This window comes from Lemur catta, chromosome 8 (assembly GCF_020740605.2).
Source record: "Lemur catta isolate mLemCat1 chromosome 8, mLemCat1.pri, whole genome shotgun sequence".
Lineage (NCBI taxonomy): Eukaryota > Metazoa > Chordata > Mammalia > Primates > Lemuridae > Lemur > Lemur catta.
The window spans coordinates 25,350,828-25,363,029 of NC_059135.1; the positions used below are offsets into that span (position 1 = coordinate 25,350,828).

Below are 12,202 nucleotides of genomic sequence, written 5' to 3' on the forward strand. Positions count from 1 at the left end.
CTTCTCATGTCTGTTTATTGCTTGTGTACATAGCATAACTATTTTTATTACTGTGACTATCAGTTCCATGCAACTCTTACTAACAGGCAAAGTGGAAATAAAAGTTCCAAAGAATGTTCTCACCGAATGAAAGGGGCTGCTAAAACATGCACTGCCGTTCAAGTCTTCTTCCCGCATTCAGTGTTAGTACATATCAGGCTTAAAGCATTCTTGCATGCCTACTTCATACAAAGTAGAAAAAAATCAATTATTAAAAGTGTATACATTATTAAACAATTAAACCATGTTGCCTAATTTTATAAACATGTAAACAATCAGCCTGATTAGTTTAACCCACTAAACTCATACAATGCTTTTATCCTTATAAAAATGAAAAAAATCTAAGTTGCTCAGAAAGTCAAATATCTAAACTAGGGTTAGTTTCTGACTACCTGAGGTGCATTTCATTTTAAATAAACCTTATACATAAAACTATAATATAAATTTTAAATTACATACATATTGGTAATATACATACCAAAAATTATTTTTATTTAACATAAAGATGGGAGGCAGTAAACTTCCCTAATATATTCAATATAGAATTATAGAATTTGACTTTTCAAAGTTTTAGGTACATGAAGGGAAACTGTTTCTACCACGTACAAAAATGTATTATAAGATAGTATAGGCTGGGTGCAGTGGCTCATGCCTATCTTAGCACTTAGGGAGGTGGAGGCAGGAGGATTGTTTGAGGCCAGGAATTCGAGACCAATCTGAGCAAGAGCAAGACCCCATCTCTGCAGAAAATAGAAAACTTGGGCAGGCATGGTGGCACACACCTATAGTGCCAGCTACTCTGGAGGCTGAGGCCAGAGAATTGCTTGAGCCCAGGAGTTTGAGGTTACAGTGAGCTATGATGGTCTCATTCCATGGTGCATTTACTAAGACACAGGGTGAGTGAGACCCTGTCCCAGGGGGGAAAAAAAGACAGTATAGTGTTGGCATAGAGATAGACAGATTAATGGAACAAGATTTAGGAAGTATGGAAATAGACCCAAGTAAGGTGGCACAGCAAATTAATGAAACAAAAAATAGACCATTCTTTAAAAGGAATTGGGAACTAATTATTCATTTGGAAAAAGAAAAACAATGCTGGATTTTACCATACTCCTTATCTAAACTTATCACAATAAATTCCAGGTGGAGCAAAGATTTTAACATAAAAAAATAAAACCCAGGAAGTACCAGAAACGTAGTAGAAAGAAAAGGTTGGTGAGTATTTGTATAATGTTAAAGTGGGAAAGGACTTCCTAAGCTTGACACAGATCAAGAAGCCATACAGGCAAAATGCTTTTAAACACATAAAAAATGTTAAATGCTTAAAATTCTACAGGTAAAGGCAAATGTAAACAGGAAACTGGGAGAAATAAATGCTTTCAACATATGGCAAAGTATTGATTTTTTTAACATAAAAAATCTTAAAAAATCAGCAAGTAAAAAGTCAGTAGAAAATGGGCAAAGGACATGAACTAATTTACTGAAAGAATATGCAAATGGTCAATAAAGAGGTGAACGACTCCATATTGTACTTTAAAGCAAAATGAGATTTTTACCTAGTAGTTATGAGAAAATCTTAGTAGATATGAAATGTAAAGCCCTACATCAAAACATTAGTTAGTATCACTTCCTACTGTCATTTTGAAAGGCCATATTTTTGTTTTAAATGTATGAAAAATAAAAGCCCTGCTGTCTTTCAAAATGATTGACCTGGAAGCATGGTTCTCAAACTTTTGAGTTCATCAGAATTCCCTGGAGGGCTTGTTAAAACACAGATTGCTGGGCCCTACAACCAGTGGATCTAATAATTTGCATTTCTAACAAATCCTCTAGTGATGCTGGTTTGGCTGGTCCAGGGACCACACTTTGAACACCACTAGCCTAGAATAAATTGAGTATTAGAAAATTATGTAATACCATCTTGTAAAGAGCATTGTCTTGGTGACAGGAAACAAATAGGGGAATAATCTAAAGTAATGACAAAATACTTCGGGTCTTTTATTTGAATGCCTTTCTCCTTCTGAATTTACATCAATAACCAATAACTTATACCTCAGCAACTAATCATGCTGCTCGTAAAATTAGATACGTTTTCCAGACTTTTTTTTGCATTTCTTAACGTACCTATGCTTGAAAAGTTCTTTTATTTTGACTCTACTAAGTATCTTTGTACTTTGAAGAACTGAAATGGCATATGTTAAATAAAATTGAACCCCACAGAGTCTTAGAAGTGTATCATCTTATAAATTATTATTTCTTTTAAAAGGACTTACTTCAAAAACTTGACAGTTAAATTTGTCAGTTTTACACGAAAAAGGTAGACTGATAAATCAACAGAAGTACGTATATAAACCAAGACTATTTGTTTTAAGCTATGTTAGTCTAATAATATTCTCATGTTCACTGCCTTTGTCTTAGATGTAGCAAGACAATTCTAAACATCCCCTGGACTCAGGCATTTTGAACCATTTTAGGAATTTTTAAAGAAAACCATTGCTCTATGGCCACAATTATAATACATTTTAGCTTTTTTCAGAAATGGTAGGAAATGGGTAAAATCCTCCTGCAGTTCCTTTACTTTTCTAACATTAAGGAGATTTTTCTAAAGTAATCCGAAGAAAAGATGGGTATTTGTTTCTTGAGAATTACATTAACTGCCAGGTGAACCTTAAAATAAAAACTTAGAAGTGTCAGAAATATCTATTTTTCTTTATCCCGAAAACACTATTTCTTTGAGGTCAAATCTATTATGATTTTATACACATATATAGAGTATAACTGAGAAATTCTGTGGCCTTCTGCAAATTAGGAAGAAGGATTTATTAAGCATTTGCACAAAAGATGACCAGGAGTTAATGTTCCCAGTAGGATAGCAAAATTAACAAATGAATTAATTAACCCTTATTTACATTCTATTTTAAAGCCAAGATTTTAAGTAAAGCTTTTGTCAAAGGTATTTAGCTGAGCTTGGTTTACAAACTAAAAGTGCAAGACCTGTGAAAGCTTAATGCTTTGTGGGCTGCAATCAGGGAAAACTCCTCCTTAATTAACTCTGAGGCTTAAAGGGTAGATAAAAAGATCCGTGCAGGACATACCAATTGTTCTTCCCAGATTTGGGTCTTAGCAGGTATTTAGGCACGTGTTGAATAACTTAAGGGACTATGTGGCTGGTAACAGGGGAAAGAGGGCCAGATTTCAAATCAGAACACTGGAATCAAGTCCAAAGTTCATCACCCACTTACTAGCTCTGCAGCCAGATAAGAAGCCAGTTATTGTATTTTATTGTATTGCAGCTATTTACTTACTGACTGACTTAATAAAAATGAGAGAGCTGTTGTAAGGATTAAAAAGATAATTTAGCTGGGCAAGGGGTGGGAGGTGCACACCTGTAGTCCCAGCTACGTGGGAGGCTGAGACCAGAAGATTGCTTGAGGCTAGGAGTTCTAGACCAGACTGGGCAATGTAGTAAGACATGAGACCCCCATCTCTAAAAAAAAAAAAAGAAAGAAAAGAAAAGAAAAAGAAATAATGTATATATAGAGGCAAAGGGCAGTATAGATGTTGCCTAACTTAAATGTCTAATTTTGATCTTACTGTATTTAAATTTGCCATTTAAAACTACTGGAATAGCTTCTCCTGGGGTCCTTGAGCCACTGAGCCAAACAGAGGGTCATCTGAAGAGTCAGGATGTCTGTTCAGCCTGGAGAAAGCCTGACTGGAGGTGATGCTCCAAGCAGCAGCTGTGAAACTTGGACTCGCTCTCCCCAGCTGTCCGCACCCAACTATTGTCAGCTTCTTACTGAAATTGTGTTAACCTTTTTCATTTTAATCTTCCCACTTCCCCCAAAAGAATGGATCTTATCATTTGTTTAAATCATATTTAATTCACTTAACCTTAGAATGTCTAGTAACCTGTTCTGTGTATTTTTCTGAACAACATACATACACGTATGCTCACATGAAAGCATACACCATACATGGTATTGCCTGATGTCCTATTTAAGCAAATTACAAATTGTTTGCTTATATTCATTTACTTACACAATAACAGAAGAAAACACCAACCCAAAACATTAAAATAACCAGGCCCCAATAACTACCTCCCTTAGCTAAGAGATTTAAGTAATCATTTTGGTTTCTTGGAGAAACCAATAATAGCTCATGGCTGTATGGGGCGCCTCACATAGTATCCGCACACAAAGCCACACTCGCATACCTGATAACGTGCACTTATTTCTGCGCCCCGCCCTGTGCGTTGTGGGCTCTGCAGAGTGGCAATCAGCCAAGGCTCTGCCCTGCTCTGCAGGCCTGTCCTTTTGCTTGTCAGAGATCCAACCAAACTGAAGCCTGAATTTCAATCCAAGTGAAATATCTGAGCCAAAAATAAAAACGCAGCAGGAGAAGAGCCCTACAGGAACAGAGCAGAAGCATTTCAGTGACCTCAACTCGGGGCAGGGGCCTTTAGCAGTTTCCTGTGACCTCCCTGTGTGCAGCCAGAATCTGGAAGGGTGCAGACAAAGCCAATGGGCCTGTCTCTAATTGGTCTCACATCATCAGCATTCCAGAACAGGAAACTGTCTGCAGCCAGGAATTCTTGCTTCTTTGCCATAATATTTGAGAAGTGAAACTTTTCCTCTGCACATATTTAGTTCTGCTAGTTTGCAGCAGGTTCGTTTTCTTGGTTTCAATAGCTATAATAAGAACATCATGTCTGTCCTATCTCTTGGCAATAGACTATTAGATTTCTAGGTTATGAACTTCTTCCTTACTTGCCATGGGTCAGTAAGCTAATGTTTAGGTCAAAGACTGTTCATAAAATGCATGGTCTCGTTCCATGGTGCATTTACTAAGACGCAAAGTGAGATTTATGTTCCCCCAAAATAGTGGAGATGTTCTCTTTCCCCTGTCCCAGGAAGGGGACCAGCTTGCCAGGGCACACACAGGTAATTAGCAGTGTTGCCCCCTGGAGCTCCCACAGAAGCAGAGCTCCAGTCCCTCCTTCCTAGTCCGACATCTTGTGGTGTACGTACCTGGTTCACTCCAGCACAGCTGCCCAGTGGTGAAAACACAAAAATACTTCCATATAGGGTGATAAATGGCTGCTGCCTCTAGCCAACCTCCCCTCCCCCCCAAAAAAACCCCACAACATTTAACAATTCTGATCTTTTTGTGGGGAGAAGGGGTACTGATGAGGGTTGGGAGAAGCCTTAAAAAGGAGTCCTTATGTTTAATTGAAATTTTATGAGATAGGAGCAGAGTCAGCTCCTTTTGGCCAAATTCCTGCTAGTCAGAGTTGTATATACTAGTTTATATAAGCTATTTCATAGCTTGATTAATCAATGCAAATAAATAAAATTAAAAGTAATGCTTTACACGTAAGGCTGATCTCATTTAGCCCCAGCTTGTCAGTGTGAGACTTCTAAGGTGGAGGTAGCAAGCTACGTTTCCATTCATTCATCCATAGACCTTGGAGCAAGAAAATCTGGAGAGAGGAGGAAACAACCCAGAGTAGATTCCCACCCCTCTCCTCCCGGATATAAAATCTGCAAGTTGAAAGGAACATTAGATATCATATAACTCAACTTCTGTGGAGTGTGAGATTTAGGAATGGAGTAACTGACCCAAGACCCCTGCAATGCCAAGGCCAAGGACTTGGGCCAAGGACTCCTCACTCAAGCCGAGCTCTCCTCTCTGCAGTAAACAGCCTCCTTGATGTATCACTGGTCTCCTTTTCATTGCAGAAGCTGCTGAAACCTAACTGCTTCACAGTTGCTTGAAAGCGATTTATTTTATGAAACAAATGTAAAACTTTTGGCTTTGATTTGCTAGATGGCCTAGGTAGGGCATAAAGAAGCAGAAAACACCACAGAGAAACAGCCGAGAGTTCTCGGCCAAAGAGCAAATAAATGCCACTGAGGGCCAACCACAAAGATGGATCTTGGGTAGAACTGAAAAATCGGAGTAAGTAGGTTATATGAATACACTGTACTAGACCTTATTGGTTGGTAAAAACCCTGTAGGTGACATTTGCAAATTCAGTGTGGGGAGGTGCTGTTTAAGTACCCCCGTGAGTACCCCTTCTGTGATGCCTTTTCCAGATAAATTAGGTCAGTGGCTCTCAACAGGGACAATTTTGTCCCCCAGGGGCATTTGGCAGTGTCTGGAGATATTGTTGGTTGTCACAGCTGGGGAGAGGGAGGATGTTGGTCCTGGCATCTTAGTGGGTAGAGACCAGCGTTGCTGCTAAACATCTTACAATGCACAGGACAACTCCCCACATCAAAAAAGTGAAGCAATGGATGTTTTCCTGAAAAAACTGGAAAGACCCATTGGATGACTTTGGTCAGGTCAATATGTCTCCCTGCAGTTGCATTCTCTATGACACTGGAAAAGGAGGACAGAGGTCTTTGTTTCCCGTGCTGCACAGCAGCAGCCAGAAAGCAATGGAACTGCTCATTGCTGCACTGGATGACTCAGAAATGAAGATGCCGGCTTTCGTTTGATGTATCACACAGGAACACCAAAGGGACATTTCCCTTTCATTACCTGTTGCAATTTTCAGCAGAGATGATTACATTAGTAGATTTGCCTTATATGAAAGATGTATTCCTGAAAAGTTGTGTGCATTAAATCATATTTTAAATACAGTCAGGAAACTCGGTAAACACTCAGGAGCCAGTGAATCTTTTTAAAGTGGAAAATCCTTGTTAATAAAGCCCTATTCTTCAAGAAGAGCACACCTATATATTATTTTTTTAATGTAAATATTTTTCCTGCACATTACTTTTTTATTACAGAGCTCCATAAATTTTATATAAGAGAACAGTTTCCCTTTCTCCTTCCTTTTCCAGCCCTTATTCTTCACCTTTAAAGAGAAAATTAGGGTGGGGGAGGGATTACCTATAGACTCGCTGAACGTGGGAAGGTCATTGATCAGTCTGTCCATACCACAGTTTAAAAAGATGCCTGCTGGGTTACAAATTGTTAGAAAATAGGATTGGTACTATTTTGAAATCATTAATTTTTTTATCTCATGCTTTTTTTCAGTTACTGACCTTTGGCTAGAAAGAGCAGGTGCACTGGTCTTTGAATCACTGCATGGGTGTTTGCTGCACCAGAAATATTCAATGAGATGCAGGCTCTTCCCTCACAGGGGCCTGGTATCAGCAGAGATAAGGGAGTGGCATGGAAGGAACCTCCTATCACCCACTGCCCTGGGGCAACATCCTGCGGGTATAAATCACTGACTGACCCAGCAGGGCAGAGAGGGCAGGAAGGAGGAAATTTATTTGAGAAAGCTACCATTAGTGTCACTTTAGTGATAGGAGGTTACAGAGGTGTGACCCAGTGGTGACAAAGCCATTGCCACTAGGGAGGAGCTGGCCTGGGTGAGAGAGGCCTGGGTCTGACCTTTATCCCCACTGGAAGGAGGGAGGCCCAGGGAGAGGGCACTGCTAAAGGTGACCCTGCCAAGACCGGGATAGCGCCAGTGTCAAGGAAGCAGGCACTGGAGTCACCTGTGAGGAGCTGTCACACTCAGTGTTTGCAGGGTCCTTCCACATGTATCTGTTCACTTTAGTCTCACAGCAGGAAGAAGGACATGGTGAGTAGGAAGCAGGTCATTGTGAGCAGCGTTTTACAAACGAGACCCACGCACCAAGGAAGTAATCACCTACCCAAGGTCACTCAGTTATAAAGAAAGATTTGTGATTTGACACAGGTATTCTGACTGGAGGCCCTGTGTGTCCCTGCACAGCGGCGCCCTGTTCTCACTCGGGGGGCCAGGCCTCGGCCCAGGAGAGTGGCGCTCAGTAAGCGCCTTGGCTGGGCGGCCAGGAGCCCTGGGTTCTAGTCACAGCTCCATCTCCAGCTACTGTGTCCCCGGGAGACAATCAGTAGCCCTCTTGGAGTCTCAATTTTCTCATCTAGGCAATGAGGGGGTTGACTGAGATGTCCTCAGGTCACTGTAGTGACGTAGGTGAAGCTTCCCACAAAGGCGGCAGGCCTGGGGGCCTCCCTGGAAGCGGCAGTCCTTTACCATGGCCAGGGACATGCCAAACACTTTATCCACGACGTCACTTGAGGCTCGCAGCACCCCATGAGGTGTGGGTGCCAGTGTTCTCTCTGTTCAGCAGATAAGGGAACTGAAGGGCAGACCAGCAAGGGCACTTGCTCGAGGTCATTATCTTACTTTGCTTGCCCTGCCATACAGAATGCCACAGACTGGGTGGCTTAAACAACAGCAACGCACCTCTCACACTTCTGGAGGCTGGCAGTTTCAGCTCAAGGCGCCAGCAGGGTTGGTTTCTGGTGAGGCCTCTCTTCCTGGCTTCTCTCTGTGTCCTCATACGGTCCTTCCTCTGACATGGGGTGGGGAGAGAGCTCTGCTGTCTCTTCTTGTAAGGACACTAATCCTGCTGGATCAGGGTCTCACCCTTGTGACTTCATTTAACCTTAATTACCTCCTAAACACCTTCTCTCCAGATACGGTCACATTGGGGGTTAGGGCTTCAACACATGAATTCTAGGGGTACACAATTCAGTTCATAGCAATCTTACAGCCAGGAATTGACATGACACGCTCCTTGCTGGCTCTCCTAACCACCACCACGTTTCACTTGGCCCAGAAAGCTTAGCCGGGGCTGGGGCTGCTGGGTGCAGGGAAGCTCCTGTCTTCCGGCTCCCCAGCTGGAACACCGTCCCCCTGCCCCCACAGTGTCTCTCTCCTTCCAAGTCACCTCCTCTCCAAGGTATGAGGGTGGGTAGGAAGATACTCCTTTGGCCAAAGCGTCTGAATCCTGAATGGTGCCAGGGGTAAGTCAGTGGCAGGAACAGTGCCCCCGAGACCCGGCTGTGCCCAGGCCTGAATCTCCAGATGCTGTGGGAAAAGCAAAAGAACCCGAGACTGAGCCCTGAGGACTGACTCCTTCGCAGCCCTCTTTGAACCCAGTCCCTGGATGCTGGTGGCTGAACAAAACCATGCAGGCACAAACCCTGGGCTCCTAGGGCGAGGTAACAGTTGCCTGTCACTTTTGTGGAAGGATGAGAACTCGGTCCACATTGGCGAGCCACTCACTGGGGCAGCTAGAGTTGAGCTTGTCAGTTACTCATTATTAAAAACTTCGCAGTAAAAACAAGCTATTCAGACTCCTGTGCAGGCTTCCAGTAAGCCAAACAACAAACTAGTCATCCACCTGGAATGTCTCCTCTCTATAAATTACAATATCTGTCGTCTTCTTGGAAAAAGAAATGTTTTCTTCCTCACTCTCTCATGCTTTATTGCTCATGCTTGTGTTATAAAGGTAGACTTATAAAGGCAGGAGGTTTTTCCTAATTTTTAAAAAAACTCACGAGTTGATAGACCACAGGATATCATTCAGAAAATGAAAATGTGTCTTTTTACCTTTTCATACTGTCAAATAAAGGCAGTGAGTTAACAGAGAACCACTTGGTTCATGTTAACTGATGTAGAAACTCCACTTCCACAGAGGTAACACTGGGGTGTCGCCGGTGTGCGGACGTTTGCGCTTGCACTTCCCCCTCATTTTCTGCCTCTTCAGCCTGGAGTTACTACCCGCACTTCGTTCTCAATGGAGAGGAAGCGAACACACGGAGCTTCTAGTGCTCTGTCCATTGTCGCTAGAATCAGAGTTGCCAGGTGACTGCCAACTCTCCCCACTCGTACGCCATAAGCTAGTTCACATCAGGAAAACAAAAATGTTTCTCAATTGAAATTGAACCTTGAGCATTTTGGAAAAGCAGACAGCCCATGTCTGTGAGTCATTTCTCTTCCCATGGGCAGGGTTGTCCAGAATAACCGATTGTGCTCCCAGCTGCCCCAGAGGCCACTGGCCTTCAAGTGTTTGTGTCTTGGTCATCATGTCCACGGTTGGCTTTTGCAGGTGTGAAAGCTGTGGAGCCGTTTTCCATTCTGAATGCAAAGAAAAGTCCGTCCCCTGCCCGAGGTGTGTCCGCCGAGAGCTGCAGAAGAAGCAGAAGTCTTTCTGGCAGAGGCTGAACATGGACGAGAGTCTGGAGGAGGCCTGCACCATGTTTGAGCTGTCGTACCAGAACACGTGACGCGGCAGCCCCGTCACCAGGGATGCACTGATCAGCGACCCGTCGGCCCCAGAGTGGCCTCCTAACTGGCCAGTTAGACCCTTGGAAGAAGATTATGTCTCATCTCCAGCTAGATATAGATAAAGATATTTATTTATATATATACACACACACACCTATATGTCCTGTGCGTATGTTCTGTATAAATCGTTGTCTAAAAGGTCCACAGAGCCTCCGTGGCTTGAAAAACTACCAGTAGCTAAATTACACTTAGCCATGAATTTCAGCTGCTTGCTCGCAGGCAAAACGTGGTATACACACAATGCTTTATAGTTCAGACTCTTTTTTTTTTTTTTTTTTGTCTCTTGGGGCATTTTATTACACAAGACACAAGAGGAAGCATTTCCTGCAGAACAACGGCGCTTCGGGTTATTTTTGTGTTATTTATTTTTAGCTTTCACAGAGACTGAGGTAACTGAGGCAGGCATCCATCATCATCTGTTTCGTAAGAAAATCTTCAAAACACAAGAATGACTCTGGACGCTTCCAGGACCTGGTGTCCCTGGCGCTGTCGCCCCCGTCCCTCCCGCAGAGGTGGGGCTGACCCAGGCAGAGCCGAACGCTGCAAAGCAGGAGTGCGCGCTCCCTCCGACACAAGGCATGCACCCGCGATTTACGAGGAGAGCTGGTTCTGGTTTTGAAGTTAATCTCAGAAAGGTTTTTCCTGAAAAAAGAAGAAACCTCTGTGACCAATAACTGCATGTTGTCGGTCTGTTTGCTGATACGAACCCCAATGCCCACCTAACGATGTGACACCCTTCCATATTTGCCAGGTTGTAACATGGCTCTTGAGAACGGTTTCCCAAGGGTGTCGTGGGTGATATTTATGATTTTTTCATGGTGCTGGCCAGAGGAAATGTCCTGGGACTGTTGATGAAGACATCGGCATGTAGACTGGTAGACAGGGTACAGGTATATGGTACGTATATTCCAAGAGATGGTCTTCAGTGTCTTCACAAAATCCTCTGTAGGCAATTCCTACCTATTTATTTTAAATGCTTTATTTCTCATTATTCTTCACTGCACTTTCATTTTGACCTTTAATTTGTCAATTTAACCACTCTTGTTTTTACATTTTTGAATTATTTAAAAAGTCAGAGTAACATGGAATTTTAAAATACCAACTTTAGACTATTAAGACAATACCAAGCTTACAGATATAATTAATGAATTAAATCTACTATCGTTTAAATATATATACACATATATAATTGCCACCTTAAAGTAAAACAAAAAGTGCTAAAATAAATAATGTAATAGGAAGAAGAAAATGAATGAACTGCTTTGCTGTTTGAAGGGCGGTGCCCTTTTAAAAGTCAGTGTAGCAGCCACTGTGACCAAAATGGCAGGCGGGACAGCACTGGAAACCTGATGGCTCCCATTCCTTCCACCTTAACTCTTTACAAAACAGAAGAATATGCTTATAATGACACAATGCTCGATAGACTTTATGAGAAGATTCTGTATTGTCCGCACTGAGCAGATGTCTTCTATGCCTTCATGGTTTAGTAGTTTCGCTGCTACTAGGACCTGGGGAATCAGTGGCTCACAGAGTACACGGTACCTTCAACCCCATTGCTCCCGTCCTGTGCCCTCCAGATCCCAACTCATGACATTTCTGTCCATTTAGACATGTGACATTTCAGGCTGACTTTCGTGCATTTTACCCATCAACTTGTGCCAGGTCCTTAGGCCCCAGACCGCACATTTCAACCTTATAGCTCAGCACCACGCACGCACTTATTTCCTGACTCTACAGTAGCCGTAACCAAGGCATGAAAACTTGTTAAAAGGCCAGGCCCCTATTCATGAGACGCCTCACGGTGCCTTTTACTCTTAAAAAAGCAGGTTGACTTTCCCCCCACCCTAGTTATAGAGAATGTTGCACACAAAAGAAAAAGGGTGGAAAATCTCAAACACTTGGCAAACAGGCAAACAAATTTGATCATCTCCTTTCCTCCTTCCCTTCATGAAATACAGTATTTATATTTTCCAGCCTCAGAAAAGATAGCAGAACATGATCTTTCACAAGAGAATTATAGAC

At 42.5% G+C, this 12,202-nt stretch overlaps 1 protein-coding gene across 3 annotated transcripts in view; it reads left to right on the plus strand.

Annotated features, from left to right (window-relative positions):
• The window catches only part of PLEKHM3 (pleckstrin homology domain containing M3), a 164,761-nt gene extending 153,373 nt beyond the window's left edge, over positions 1–11,388 (plus strand). For all 3 annotated transcript variants that reach the window (XM_045560225.1, XM_045560227.1, XM_045560226.1), the window contains exon 8: positions 9,942–11,388. In XM_045560225.1, the coding sequence (XP_045416181.1) occupies positions 9,942–10,119 (178 nt within the window). In that variant the 3' untranslated portion in view covers positions 10,120–11,388. The remainder of the gene's footprint in view (positions 1–9,941) is intronic.
• The last annotated feature ends 814 nt before the right edge of the window (positions 11,389–12,202 follow it).